The sequence below is a fragment of the Artemia franciscana genome, chromosome 17 (genome assembly GCF_032884065.1).
Source record: "Artemia franciscana chromosome 17, ASM3288406v1, whole genome shotgun sequence".
Classification (NCBI taxonomy): domain Eukaryota; kingdom Metazoa; phylum Arthropoda; class Branchiopoda; order Anostraca; family Artemiidae; genus Artemia; species Artemia franciscana.
In genome coordinates, this window is record NC_088879.1 from 41,648,616 (window position 1) to 41,664,749 (window position 16,134).

General features: G+C 36.7%; 1 protein-coding gene across 1 annotated transcript in view; it reads right to left on the reverse strand.

Annotated features, from left to right (window-relative positions):
* The window catches only part of LOC136038247 (uncharacterized), a 106,758-nt gene that overhangs the window by 15,858 nt on the left and 74,766 nt on the right, over nucleotides 1–16,134 (reverse strand). The window contains exons 5-6 of the mRNA XM_065721359.1: nucleotides 10,671–14,988; nucleotides 775–1,458 (exon numbers count right to left, since the gene is read on the reverse strand). Of these exons, the coding sequence (XP_065577431.1) occupies nucleotides 775–1,458; nucleotides 10,671–14,988 (5,002 nt within the window). The remainder of the gene's footprint in view (nucleotides 1–774; nucleotides 1,459–10,670; nucleotides 14,989–16,134) is intronic.

Here is a 16,134-nt window from a genome sequence, read left to right on the forward strand (position 1 = left end):
ATCAAATATATTTAGATTTCAAAAATCCATTTCATTTTAATTTCTACGATTATCATTTCTGATCATAAAAAACTTTACTTACTCCTGACATTGAACCTCATGGCCAGTTGGTTTGTAGAATTAAGGATAGAAGAAGCTAATATCTCATCACATTCATCATTTACTGGACTTATACGAAATATACTTAAATTTCAGAATACACTTCATTTTAAGTTCAACGGTTATCATTTCTAATTACAGAAAACTTTATTTATTCCTGGCATTTAACCTCATAGTCAGTTGGTTTGTAAAACTAAAGTTAGCCGAAGCTGATCTCTCATCACATTCATCATTTTCTCGATTTATATCAAATATATTTATATTTCAAATTTCATTTCATTTTAAGTTCAACGATTATCATTCCTTATCATAAAAAACTTTAATTACTCCCAAAATTTTACCTCATGGCCAGTTGGTTTGTAGAATTAAGAATAGACGAAGCTGATTTCTCATCATATCCATAATTTTTACTGGATTTACATAAAATATATTTATGTTTCAAAATTTCATTTCATTTTAAGGTCAACGATTATCATTTCTGATTATAGAAAACTTTACTCACTCCTGACATTTAACCTCATGGCCAGTTGGTTTGTAGAATTAAGAATAGATGAAGCTGATCTCTCATCATGTTCATAATTTACTGGATTTACATAAAATATATTTATATTTAAAAATTTCATTTTATTTCAAGGTCAACGATTATCATTTCTGATTATAGAAAACTTTACTTACTCCTGACATTTGACCTCATTGCCAGTTGGTTTGTAGAATTAAGGATAGCCGAAGCTGGCCTCTCATCACATTCATTATTTATTGGATTCCCATCAAATAGATCTGGCGACACACACGTGCTTGTTGGGGCCTCAAATTTTTCATTTCTCCTTAAAATACTTGCTTTTTCATCTTCAACTATTGGATCTACAGCTGGCCTTGATTTCTTAGCAAATACAGGTTGTGACTCTTCTCTAGCTTTAGCCAAAATTTCTTCTGTAACTTTTTTGGCTAACGGCTCCAAATCGAGAATTTCACCACCACTGGCATCACTGCGCGGTAATAAAACAGAAGATTTATTGGCAGTTTCCACTGCCATCTTTTCCATGAATATAGTCCTAGTTTTATTATGGATGGCAACACTGCTTGAACTGTAACGTCTTTTTCTTAAGGGCATATTATCCAAAAGATCCATTTCACAGTTTGAAGACTTTGGGCTGCCACAAGATTCTTGATCAAGTTCAATCTCAGCACCAACACCAGGGCAATCATCAGAAATGACGAAATTCATTTTGTGATTATTATCCTTACGCGAGGATGTTAGTCGCTGTCGCGACTCAACGCCTGGAGTGGGCTTTTCTAAAACTTCAAGGTCAAATATTTCGCCAAGGTTTGTAATATCCTGCATTAAAACATTGTTTTCACCTATAAAAGAAGAAGAAGAAAATACCTAAAACATGGTTTCATTCAAAGAGTATCTTATTGATTTGTAGCTACGAAGACCACACTGCTTTTCCACCACGCAAAAGAAAAAATCCAACAAAGGAGAAAATTTTGATGAAAGCGGCAAGTAAACAGTAAATTAATATTTCTGCTGATGAAAATTCAGCTGATAGCTGTTATCAGCAACAACAAGAAACCCATCAACCAAAACCATAAAAATATTATAGTCTAAATCGCATCAACAAAAATTAAATTAAAATCAAAGACAAAATCTAAAGAGACTTAGTGTCGATGCTTACCTTTGTAATTGGGGGTGAAGTATAATGAAGGTCCCTTCAAAATGTGTTAACTACAATTTTTCTGCATATCATGAAGTAAGAAATATTTCCTTAACATTTTTCCTTCTCAATAGTCCCAATTCTAGGCTTATACTGCTTACCATAGCTTACTCTTCAAAGATTCCTAACAAAATGCATCAGAACAAAAATTCATAAAGTCCATAAAACTATTTAAAAATTCTAAAATGCATAGTCATATCATGCCTAAGCCACTGGACTTATGACCAATATGACCAATATTATGACCAAATGACCAACTAACCAAAACCATAAAAATATTGTAGACAAAATGACATCAACAAAAATTAAAGTAAAATCAAAGACAAAATCAAAAGAGATTTAGTGTCGATGCTTACTTTTGTAATTGGGGGTAAAATATGGTGGAGATCCCTTCAAAATGTCTTAACTACAATTTTTCTGCATATGACGAAGTAAGAACTGTTTTCTTAAAATACTTACTTATCAATAACCCCAATTCTAGGCATATACTGCTTACCATAATCTACTCTTCAAAGATTCCTGACAGAATACATAAGAAAGAAAATCTATAAAGTTCATAAAACTACTTTTAAAATTCTAAAATGCATACCTAAAAGCACTGGAGTTATAGATGAACAATTAACCAAAATCATAAAAGTATCATAGCCGAAATGACATAAAAAAATTAAAATCAAATTAAACTAAAATCTTTTAATTAGTTTGACATCCCCCACAACAAGCGTTATAGGTTTTAATTTCACAAACGAAACTGTTCCTAAGATATTGCTGATATGCCCTTTTGACAAACTGCATACGGATGGCAGGCTGTCATCCGTGCTACAGAAATTTTCTGAAATATTCTCTGAAAATTTCACCTTTCATACCATTAGGCATAGTTTTAATAGTAATCAAAGCAGTAGTACAACCATTCAACTTAATACAATTAGCCATTGCTATGATATTGTTGATTTTGCTCTTTTTTGTCCTGTATAGGCGTATACTTTTTGAAATTTTCATCTTAATGCCCTTAACTTTACAAATAGTTGTGATAGAAGTAGTAATTGGAGCAACAGCAATAGCAGTAGTAAAACTAGTAAATTTTGCAGTAGCAGTAGCATTAGTAGTAGTGTGCACATATTGCCTATTAGTCAATTGATTATCCCTTTTAAGTATTCTCTGAGAGTTCTTACTTAATGCACAAACCAATTCTTAAGATACGCTATTTTGACAATCTGAATGCACATAGTCTCTTTTGTTAGTTTGAATTTGCCAGCAATATTCCCTCCACTTTTACCTTCATTGACTTAGCCTTAATAGTACTATTATCACAGTAGTTTTGGTGGTAGTAAAACTAGTTACAGTGTTAGTGTTGTATTAGCAGTAGTAGTAGCATTACTAGCAGCAGTATTATTAGCGGTATTAGCATGTGCATATCACCTTTGGGTCAGATGAACATCGCTTTCATGATGCCCCGGAAGTTTCACCTTGAAATGTTAAGCTTTTCCAAAAATATTGTTGGAACAATATGTGCGCTTTTGACGCCCTTTTCACCTTAATACTCTAAACTTTACAAGTTGTTGTAATTAAAGTAGTAGTTGGTGTAGCTTAGTAGCAGTAGTAGCATAAGGAGAAGTAGTCAAAGTAGTCAGTTGTCAATTGATCTTCCTCTTTAAGTATTCTCCGAAAGATTCGACTTAATACCCAAATCAATTCTTGAGACACACCCTTTTGACAATCTACATGCACGCAGTTTGTTTTGATTTAGTTCAAATTCCCCCTCAATATTCTGTCAAATTTTCACCTTCATACGTGTAGCCTTAATTGTACTAGTATCATGAGAGTAGAGGTAGTAGTAGGAACAGTAGTAGCAGCAGTAGTAACAGGTATATTTTGCCCTTTGGTCAACTAAACATCCCACCCTAATGCCCCTGAAATTTCCTCTTGGTATGATAAGCCGTTCAAAAATGTTGCTGATACCACTATATAAGCAATCTGTATACACGTATCTGTATCATAGTATGTTTTGATTTAGTTCGAATTTCTCCTCAACGTTTCCTCGGATATTTTTCCAGTATCCTCAGTCTTATCAGTACTAGCTACAGAACTATTAGTTTTAGTGATAGTAGTGGTAGTAATAATAGTACTTGTGGTAGCAGTAGGAGCAGCAGTAGTTGTCGCAGTAGTAGCGTGCTAATATTGCCTTTTTGATCAATAGATCATCTCCCTTATCATTTCCTGTAAATCCCAAATTAATACACTAAGTCATTCCTGAGGGAGACCATTTTGACAATCCAGACACCAATAACATGTTTATGATGTAGTTCAAAACTCCCCTCAACATTCCCTGAAAGACTCGCCTTAATGCCCTTTGTATTTTGGGAAAGTAGAAGTCAAACATGCATACCTCTTCTCAATAACACATACTATATGTAAACAATAAACAAATTATATAGCTTGCAGCCCTTGCCCTGAGGCCTCGGGCGGGGAGAGGAGGGTTGACATCCCCAAAGTCATAATTACTGAGTTTTTCAACAATGCTGAAAAAATCGATGTCTCAAAACTTTGTTTGGATGTTTGCTATGGAAAATGATAAGCGTAGGTGGGGGGCGTTGCTGTCAAATCACTTTGACTCTTAAAAAGGGCACTATAACTTCCAATTTAAATCAAATAAGATCCATCTGAAGTTAATACGACCACCCATTCCTTAAGGACATTATATGCCCTAAGGGCAAAACTTAAAGCCCTTGGCCCAGGGTTCTGGGGGGTTGTTCCAACCTTGGAGGATTGGTATATGTTTTTGGACTATTTTGAACAAAATTACCATCACATAATTTCAATCAGACACATTTGGTGAAAAGAGGGGTATTTGGAAGGGGGGCTAGTTGACCTCCATCACTACTGACTCTTAAAAGGGAACTAGAACTTTCGATGTCTACAAAATGAGCCACCTCTGAAGTTTATACAACCATCCTTTCCACAAGAAGCTTAAATGCCCCAGGGGCATAACATACAACCCTCGAAGTTAGGTCTGGTTAGCTGCACTCTGATCACTTTGATTCTTAAAAAGGGCACTAGAGCTTCTGATTACCGATCAAATGAGTCGTCTTCAAAGCATATACGACCAACCTTTCTACAAGAACCTTGTATGCCCCCAGGGCATAACTTACAACCCTTGCCTTGAGAGCTGTAGGGGGACTCAATTTTTTATTCGACGTATTCTTGGAAAACACGACGCGTTGAGGGAGGGATAGCTGCCCACAGATCACTTTGACTCTTAAAAAGAGTACTAGAAATTCAGCTTACCAATCCAATGAGTACCCTCTGAAGTGTAATACGACCACTCTTTCTATGAGAACCCATCCGAAGCCCCATCTGAAATTTATGCGACGACCCATTCCAAAAAAAACAACTTATATGTACCCAGGGAATGACTTTATCCCCAGGGTACCGTGGGGGATGTGTCAAACATAGAGGCATTGTTGTATGTCCTTTGGACTTCTTTGAGCAAAATCGCTATCGCACAATTTTAATCAGATTCTTTTGGTGAAGAGGGTTAGTTGGGGGAGGGGGCTTGCTGCCCTTTATCACTTTTGACTGTTAAAGGAACTAGAACTTCCCGATTGTCAACGAAATGAGCCTCCTCTAAAGTTTATACAGCCATCCTCCCATAAAAAGCTTAAATGCCCCCGGAACATAACTTACAACCCTTGCCCTCAGGCTCTAGGGTTTGTTTCAACCTCAAAAGCCTTGTTATATGATATTTAGACTATTTTGCATAAAATGGCTGTCTTAAAATTTCGATTAGATCCATTTCGGGCCAATACGACGTGTGTTGTGTGTGTGTGGGGTGGGGGGGGGGGGGTAGCTGCCCTCTGATCACTTGGACTCTAAAAAAGGGCTTACAACGCTTGCCCTGAAGGCTGGGGGGGGATTTATAATCCTCAAAGACATAATTTCCCTATCTTTACACTACGTTGAACAAAATGACTATCTCGAAATTTTGAATGGAAGTGTTTTAGGAAATAATGGGCGTGGTGGGGTGAGACGTCTGCCCTCTGACCACTTTCGAGTGATAATAAAGGCACTAGTCCTCTCAGTTTCCAATCGAATGAGCCCTTTTTGAAGTTTCTACGATAACGCTTTCTATAAAAACCTTATATGCCCCAAGGGCATAACTTACAACACTTGTCCTGAGGGTTGTGGAGGGTTGTCATCCTCAAAGACATAGCTTCCAGACTTTCCAACTACGCTGAACAAAATGACTATTTCAAAATTTTGATTGGATGTGTTTGGGGAAAGGGTTGGCATGGGGAAGGGGTTAGTTGACGTCCATTCACTTTTGACGATTAAAAAGGGCACTAGTCGTTTCAATTTCCAATCGAACGAGTCCTTTTTGAAGTTTCTACGACAACTCCTTCGATACAAAGTGCCCTGATGTAAGAAAAAAAGATAACAATAATACATTGTGTCAACATCGTTTTTTACTTAGGCAGCGCTCTTGCGCTGACTATGATTTTGTTCCTATCTTTATGAAACAAATGCAAAAAAACAAACTTTGTATCCCTTAGAAAACGCATATCCTGGAGAGCAAGTATATCCTGGAATAAATTTAACATTTAGATAATTTAAATAAATTATTAAAAATGAATTTTGGAAATTCCGGATCAGAGAAAACCGAAAATTTGACTGTCTTCAGCTGAAAGAAAAAGAAAAGAAGAAAACACACCCAAAGACGAGATGACGCTAGGGTTCAATAATTCAAGATGAACTCCAATCTCGTCTTGAATTATTCCTTATAGTCAATCCGACTTCTTTCGATGTAAATTTTCATGTATTTTCCGGTCGCCATGTGGCGGTTGAAGTCATTGTAAAACTACAAATTTTACTGCTAGAGAAGCCCAAGAGGACAATTTGGTAGTACTAAAGAGAAGATTGGGACGGCTTACGGAATGCTCTTGCGGCAAACAATATTCCTCGGCAGAGCATGTCCTTCCTTACAGAAGACCCAGACAAGGCGGACAAAAATTTCCAGCGGGGTATCTTACCTCGACCTGTTCCTTAAAGAGGATTCAAACTTTTCAGGGTATGTGCTCAAAAATCTGTAAGTTACCATGTAGCAGCTGAAGCCACTTGATATTTCTGGATTGACAACCAATCGAACGCGAGAGGAAGCAATATCTATGAGTGCCAAAGAGAAGATTGGGAAGGTTTAGGGAATGGTCTTGCCTTAACGTGCCGGAGATTGTCCTTCTTTGAAGAACACCCTGATAAGACCACCGAAAATTTCTGGCGGTTCATCTCACCTTCACCAGTTCCTTACGGAGAATCCGAATTTTTCAGGAAAAACCTACAAGTCACCATGTAGCTACTGTAGTCATTTAGTATTACTGATTTCACTACAAATAGAACACGAGAAAAAACGAAACGTATTAGTACCAAGAACAAGACCAGGACGGCTTTCAATTATCTTTCTACCAGACAGTGAAGTCATCTTCCTTATAGATGACCCCTGATAAGGCAGCAGAAAAGCACTAGCAGATAATGATTGACTTTTTAGAGAAACACATTCCATTGAAATAGACCCAGTAGTAGAGAGCAACCTTAGTTTAAATTTGACTGTAAGAGAACGATAAGAAAAAAGATAGAAATTCGTAAATGTTGGATATTATCAAGAATTAAGATGATCAAACTAAACTTACCCAAGGCACAATAAAGTAATTTATGCAATTTGATAATTTCAAATATGGTACCAAGTAAACTTTGCCATCAAGCTTTCAATTATAATGCTGTAGCCACCATATCCTATTGGAGGCTAGACAAACAATTTACCCTCAGCTTTCCTTGCAAACACCATATTCCTAAAGATACCATCCTTGGCATTTTAGAAACTATACGATGGAGCTCTAAAGAGTTGAGTTGCAATAACCTCTATATTGAATCTCCTTCTGAATTACACCTGCCTTGAATGTTCAAATAATTTTACAAAATCAATAAACTACAATTGGGTAATTATCATAGGCAGTGCAATAGCGCTGCCTAAGTAAAGAGCGATTTAGGCACAATCTATTATTTATTTATTCATTTCTTATATATCTTTTTTTTCACCAAGGCACTTCGCATAGAAATAAAAGGAGAAAAGAGAGAGAAGTCGCCGTAGAAATTTCGGAAAGATCTCATTCGATTAGAAACTGAAAGTTCTAGTGCCTTTTTCAATCATCAAAATGACTAGAGGGCAACCAGTTCCCCCTCCCAATCTCATCAATTCTCCGAACACATTGAATCAAAATATTGAGCCATTTTGAAAAGCATAGTTTAAAAATTTAGTAACTTTGTCTTTGCAGATGTCAATCCCCATCCCCACAGCCCTCGGCACAGGGGGTGTAAATAATGCGGTTCGCCCATTGCTTACATATAGAATTTTGTATTAAAAATCTGGGCATATTTGACCTTTAGTGTCGAAAAAGACGAAGGAGATTCAGGTGAACCTTCCATAGAATGTTGAGGGGAGTGTTGAACTAAATAAAAAAAAACGTTATGTGTACACGGGTTGCGAAAGGGGCGTTATATGTATATATATATATATATATATATATATATATATATATATATATATATATATATATATATATATATATATATATATATATATCCCAAGAACGACTGATTGTATTAGTTTGGAACTTTTAGAAAATGATAAAGGGGATGATCAAATGACCAAAAAAGCAATATTTGCACGCTACTACTACTACTACTATTAGTACGACTACTACAACTGCTACTACTACAACCGCAACTACTGCCTCTGTAACGAAAACTACAACGGCTGAGAATATTGAAGTGAAAATTTAAGGAAATGTTGATGGGAAAGTTTGACTAAATAAAAACAGACTATGTGCATACAGATTGTCAAAAAGGGCGCATCAGTAATATCTTTGGAACGGCTTACCGTATCAAGCTGAAATTTCTAGGATATCATGAAGGGGTGTTCAACAGCAGAAAAGGCAATATGTGCCTTTACTACTACTGCAACTACTGATTCTACTATTACCCATCATAAGTTACGAGCCTGAGAAAATTTGCCTTATTTTAGATAATAGGAGGAAACACCCCCTAAAAGTAATACAATCTTAACGAAAATCACATCATCAGATTAAGCGTATCAGAGAACCCTATTGTAGAAGTTTCAAGCTCCTATCTACAAAAATGTGGAATTTCGCATTTTTTGCCAGAAGACAGGGGCTGCAAATTACAAACTTTGACCGTTGTTTACATATACTAATGGCTGTTGGGAAATGTACAGACGTTTTCAGGGGGATTTTTTTGGTTTGGGGGGGGGGGGGGAGAGAAGTGGGGGGGGGGGGTACGTGGGAGGATCTTTCCGTGGAGGAATTTGTCATGGGGGAAGAGAATTTTAATTAAGGGGGCGCAAGTCTTTCTAACATTATTAAAAAAAAACAATGAAAAAATAAATATGAAAAGTTTTTTCAACTGAAAGTAAGGAGCAGCATTAAAACTTCCAACGAACATAAATTATTACGCATATGAGGGATTCACCTCCTCGTAATACCTTGCTCTTTACGCTAAAGTATTTTTAGTAATTTCAACTATTTACTCTATGGCCTTTGTGATTCAGGAATTGGGGCAAAATTCAAATTTTAGTTTAAAGAGCAGGGTATTGACGAGGGAGAGAATACACGTAGTAAAAACATACAAATATAGAATTTCGTTACGTAAGTTAATTCGTAAGTTACGTATATTTTTTAATAATGAAAACGTTCGTAAGAAATTAGAAGTTCTAGCTGCCTTTTTAAGTAATCAAAAATTGGAGCACTACTAGGCCTCCTCCCCACATATGAAAACATATGAAAATAAACAATTCTTTGAAAGGAGTATGACCCATGAAGACTGTGGGTGAAGTACCTAAAGCGAAGAAGAGTTGCTCATTGTTATGAGCATAGTTAGGGCATTAATTGGTTTCCTATCCGTGAGCTACTTTTCTTTTTTTTTTCCGTTTTCTGTACTCCAAACAATCACATCATGCGAATGAAGGGTGTTCAATAAATAAATAAAATAAGTTATTTAATAAAATATTTGACATAAATTTTATATGTTAATTTTACAGCGCGATTGAAATTTATAAACGTACAGCTGAATAATTTGTGATTACATCATATGTTACACTTATTACACATATCTGTAATCATATTATCATATAATATGTTACATCATGAAAAACGGAAGCCCAACTTGAGTACTGTTTTTTGTTTGTTTCTTAGGTTGGTATAATTCCATTTTTCAGTTTCATATTGTTGTTTTTGTCATGTCAGTACATTTTGCATCGTCATGCCTGTCAAATTTAGTCTAAAAATCATCCTTTCAAGAAGAATAGTCTATTTCATCAAAATCTTTATTAAGCATTATCGACCTCTAATTTTGAATATTAACAAACACCTGAAACAATTATTAAAGAAACAACAACAAAAAATTGCTCGATTTCGGTTATGTAGCTCAGATCAATATTCAAAAAAGTTCAGAGAGGTACGCACAGAAAACAATATGAGAAAAGAATGGGTACAGAAAATAAGTGTAAATATCAAAGTAAAAGTAGCACGTTAGAAGTACTAGAAAAGTACTTCTCAAAGAGTAAAGGAGACAGAGACATAAAACAGGGCCACCGATTCACAAAAAATGTATTGTCAGAAGGGGAGGGACAAGGACTTTTTCAATTTTTCATAAAACCAAAAAAAAATATTATTTAAGAGGAGCAATTGCCCGCTCCCCCCTTTTGGGTACCCATATAGAGAGAAAGAGAGATAAAGAGAGGGAGGGAGGGAGAGAGAGAGAGAGAGTGAGAGAGAGAGAGAAAGAGATACATACCAGAAGCACAGGATACTTCCGAGAGACCACTTGTACTCCTTCCGCCTGAAGCTTTGGCTGGAATATTTTTTCTTTTTAGGGCTGAAATTTGACAGGAGTCGGTCCGACTTTCATAGGCTGAGTTCTGACTAGGCACACCAATTTCTTTCAAAATATCACTTTCAACTATTTTTGATTCTGTTGAAACGCCAGGTGCGACAAAGGCTTCACCATTTCTTATTTTATTGTCAGCAGATACCATAGAAGATTCAATTATTCGAGAATATTTAAGAGGAGTAGAAATTTCAGTTAAACCATGCATTCGCTGTATACGAATTAACGCTTCTGTATGTGGAGACCGCCGAGGGATAATAACACGGCTAGGAATGTTACCAATTGGAGAAAGAGAGCGAGGGATCTCATCAAACAAAGTGTCAATGACGGATTTTCCTGGTTGCGGATTAGATAACTGATCATCTCTGTAAGAAGATTCACAAATAATCTTGGGAATTTTTGACAGCAAGTCACAGGGCATTTCACACCCCTCTAGAAAACTACCAGACACATTCACTGATGTCGAGTCTGAAACATTCTCTTTTTCAATGCTGTTTCTAACTTCTAGACTTTTACTGCAAGGCTCTGGTTCAACAGCTTCAATTTCGTGCGAGTCATTATTATCTATTGGATTTATGTCCCTGACATTGACTGGTTGAACATTCTTGTTAGTTGTTTTTGGTGATGGCGGAGCTAGGGATTCACAAAATGGAGAAAGAGATTCAACATCCACAATGTATTTATGTTGTGGACGTGCAATAGCCAGTTTCTCTTCAGACACAAAGTCATCAGGTATTCTTGAGCTTAGCGATAAATTCAACAGAATAGGGTTGGTATTCTTGTGTATCTGTTTCACCTGTTTTATCTTTTTTATTTTTAATCTAGGTTCTGACTTAGATCTATATTTTCGGCTCATATCTTTTATTGTCCAAGTAGTGTCTGGTTGATTTTCATCTTTTTGGTTTTCACCTCCATCTTTTTGCACACTCAAAGACTGGATGCCAACATTAGCAGAAGAACATAATTTATTTTTTGCACTCGTCAAATCATTCTCTGCTTTATCATCCTCCGAACGGTCACACAATTTGTTCAAATATTGATTCACATCGTTCCTTGAAAATAACAGAACTGAATGCTTTGAATTTTCTCCTGACTCAATTACTTTGACCAAACTTCCAGAATTCGTGTCAGGAACTTCTGGATTAGGAGTCAAATCTATTTTAGAATTCTCTGGAGTATTTTCAGCCAATTGGCAAGCTTTCTTAGAAATTTCCAGATCACCACTCTTCTCTAACTTAACCAGTCTTTCATTTATTTGACATCCATTCTTTGGAGATTTATCACTTAGGGAGATGGTAGACACAGCATATGCTGATGCGTTCTCAGGGGACCGCACACATGGGAACGGTGACTTCACTACACCATCAGTGCTTCTCACACTGGAAAGTGGGGATGCGAGATCAAGGTCACCACTCCTGATACTCAGGGTTGGCGAATCAACAGATCTTCCAGAATGTACAAGGCTAGATGAAGGTGAGGGTTTGAATTCCATACTTGCATCGAGAACTCTACTCTCTATTGGAGGTAAAGAAACAGACGAGTCATTTAGATTATTCTTGCGGCTACTAAAGCTTAATTCTTTAAGACATGAATCAGTAATTTCGTTGCTACTACGTGCAGCTACTTCTCCCTTTCCTTCACTGGAGGAATTTCCTACTGAAGCAGACGGCTCTGATAGCTTCTTAACAGCTTTTTGTCTTATTCTGTTCAATACTACAGGGGGTTTAACTTCAGCTAACATTTGACTTTCAGACTGTGTTTTACCTTTTATATCATGCTCCACACGTTCATTAATATTGGGAGGTAAATTCTTTGACTGGCTCGAATTATCAGAAAGGCTAGGACTTTCATTTGTAGCCAATGAGCTTGCTGGGAGTCTTAAGCTATCAGGACTGCAAACCTCAGCAAAATGCCTCTGGGTGTCTTTCACATATACTGGTTTAGAAATTAATTCTGGAACAACACAAACAGGTTTAGCTGTTAAGGGTCTCCCTCTCTTAGCAACAGCTTTTCCTTTGGCTGATACTGTTTGTTGGGCCCTGATATGTGGAAGAGCATTACCCGCACGTAATTCACCCTTCCAATGACTTAAAGGAGGATGTGTTAGGTCATCCTTTCCACTTATAAGAGGGTCGCTCTCCCCTGTCTTTCTACCTCCTTTAGCTGGCCTCCCCCTTCTAGCCACAGCTCTTCCTCTAGCAGATAATGTATTTTCAGCCCTTGTTTGTGGAGGAGCATTACTCATGCGTATTTCATCTTTCCAATCAAAAACTTTTAGACGGGGATCTGGTGGATCATTCTTTTCACTTATCAAAAGGTCACTCTTACCAGTTACTTTAAACATTTCCAGCTTTGTGCTCTTCCACTTCCTCAAAGTTTCCGTAATTGATTTGTTTGCATATTCCTCTTTAGATTTTGTTCCACCTGGTGGCTCAGTAACATGTCTCCTTCTTGTGATAGTAACGCTGTCCTTTTGCTCTGAAGTATTTGTTTGGAAATTCTTCCTGTTGGTTACTTCCACATATCGTTTTGCTAATTCATTTTTCAATTCAGCAAGTTCTGCAGCCTTGATACGATCTAAAAGGTCATTCAGGTCAGAGGTTCGGCTATCTTGCTCTATAACTTCAATTACGAGAGCTGATGATTCCCCTTCATGTTGCATAGCAAGTTGACTAAAGTTCTTCTCTTCCTGTGAGGAAACACTTTTTGAGATGTTACTACGTCTTTTGGCATGCTTTATGAATGAAGCACCATTATTTTTAGCTGTTTGTTTATCACTGAGCGCTCTTTCCATATTTTTTGAAGTTGTCACTTCACTAGACTTTGGAGGTTGTTGTGATGCCAAAAAAGATGAATTTGACAAAGCGAACGATTTTTGCATCCCTTTTGTAGGCACACTACAATTCACTAATACAGAACATGTCTGAGTTTCATTCTGCCTTTCCCTTTTTTCAATAAAAGTAGTTCTATCTATATCCATTTGTTTCCCGCTTGTTACCAAATTCGTTTCCTTCAGCGAGTACTTTTCACCACTTAACTTTTCTTTCTTTCCTTGACTAATTGGCCCAATGCTCTTTGTTGACCTCGATGTATTATAGTTATAGGTATTAGAGCTTTCACTTCTTAAACGAGTGTTTTCTACTTCTTCCACAAAAGTACTAGTGGCTGCTTCGTTAGGTTTCACAGTTTTCATGATACTCTTTTCCGTCAAAGTGATGTTTTCACTACCTGGTTTTTCTTTCTGGCTAACAGGAATATCACTTTTTATCATTTCTGATGAACTATGATTATAAGAATCAAGCCATTTTTCTCTTAATTTATGATTTTCACCAGTATCATATTCGAGAGGTTTTATCATTTGCTTCTCTATGATGTCTTGCTCTTTAGCATATCCGGTATTTTTTGGGTTTGACAAATCACAATCATTATCACAGTCTTTTTTACTAGCTTTATCCTTAGGGCCATGGGGTAATTTATGACTAGGATTAAATGAAGCTGTTGGTTCACTCATTTTCGTAAGCTTTTGAGGTTGGCTTCCAGTAAGCCTTCGTGATCGATGACGTCGTAATTGCGTTCCTTCGCCATTTTCTTCATTCCTCTTAGGAAAGTCTTGAACTTCGACTAGCTGATTAGACACAACACAGTACAGAGCAGAGCCTGCTGCAGTAGCAGCTTCTTCTTTGTCTAATCCATTTATTGAACGGTGCGCTGATCTATCTCGTGATTTAAGTCGAAGACTTCGACGTATTACAAGGGGGGAAAGACGTGGAGATTTTGATGATTTTCGACTTTTATTAACAGATCTATCTCGTTTCCTGCCCCGACTCTGCGGTCGACTTGGCAAGGAATAATGCTCAATATCTTCCTGCTGTTCAAGGCAGACATTAGATAAACTTGGAGCCTCAGCAGATGGGACTAACGCGTCATCACTTACGTCTTCAAACAATCTTCTTGGTGTCGAAAACGGTGCAAATCCACCAAGAGATTCTTGTTCTCGTGCAGTCTCCGCTTTATCAACACTCTGTACAGTCATTGATAGATCACTGTTGATAGTACAGTAATTAAAACCAACTGCTTTCTTTTTAGCTTCTTCATTTTCAACAATATTTTGTTGCTTCTTCCTTTTTCGATGCCGAAGATTTTTTGGCCTACTGCTATCTAATTCTGGCTTCTGATCGAGAGCAGCACAAGGAAGAAACAGCGGTGTGCCGCACTCATCACCATCCTAAAATTTAGAAGGAATAATTAGAAACATTGTATAAAACAATTCTTATTCAACTCACTAATACTGAAGGATAAATGAAGTTTCAGTGTTAAAGCGAACCAAGTCAATTTATTGGAATTTTCAAAATACGAATGCCCCATTATAGATAAGGATATTATTCAGCCTACCCATCAAAAATTTTCCCTAAAATCAGGTCTTCGGTGCCGGTGCATCAAAATCTAAACTCGGGATAGTACCCTACTATTTGCAGAGCCCAGATGCATTTAAAGTTAGAATAGTACCCTGCGAATTCCGGTAACGTTGGAAATCCGACAACCAACATAGATACGCACAACAACATCTCCCTCAATAAAGAGAAGCTCCCTTTAGTCATTGTAAACTGAATTACTTACATCTTTATATTTTAGTTGTCATGAGTTTTAAATCTGGTTAAGAGGGGTGTGCATCTAGGAGATTTTTCCCTTACTTTTAACCTCAGTTAAAAGCAGAGCAATTTTAGTTATTAATGATCATCTTTATACTGTATATGTCTCTATTTATATACTCTGTCATCATGACATCTATATTATCTGTACTACATCTATACCACTATATAACTATACTACTATATACTATATACTTCAATACTACTATAGCCTATACTACTACATACTATACTATATACTACTACATACTGCTACATACTACTATACTACTATATAATCTCCGGTAATTTATTGATTTCCCTGAACAGAAAGTAGCAATCGGCAGCACTAATTTTAGATTTCTTTAACATTCTTGTGTACCAAAATCGGCAAGCTAAGGCCTGAATATTTGATTCAAAAGGACCTGATCCGGTTACCGAAGAAGTGATTTTAGTTAAGTCATATCCAACAGTTCTGCTTCATGTAATGCTGAAAAACTCAAAAAAATATATAATTTCCTTTCAAAGCAATTGTGTATCTGATCCAAGCGGCTTTGTTTTTCAGATTTGTTCTCGCCTTTGACTCTAGCTATCATATTACTTACAAAGAATTAGTCTCACAAATAGTTACAAAAAATTTCTAGTTCTTGGGAGAGGGGAGGGAGGGTTAGGCAAACTAAAAAAAAATACATCCTTGGACCTATTTATAAATATTCCCGGGGATACAGAAGGTCCTTCAAGCA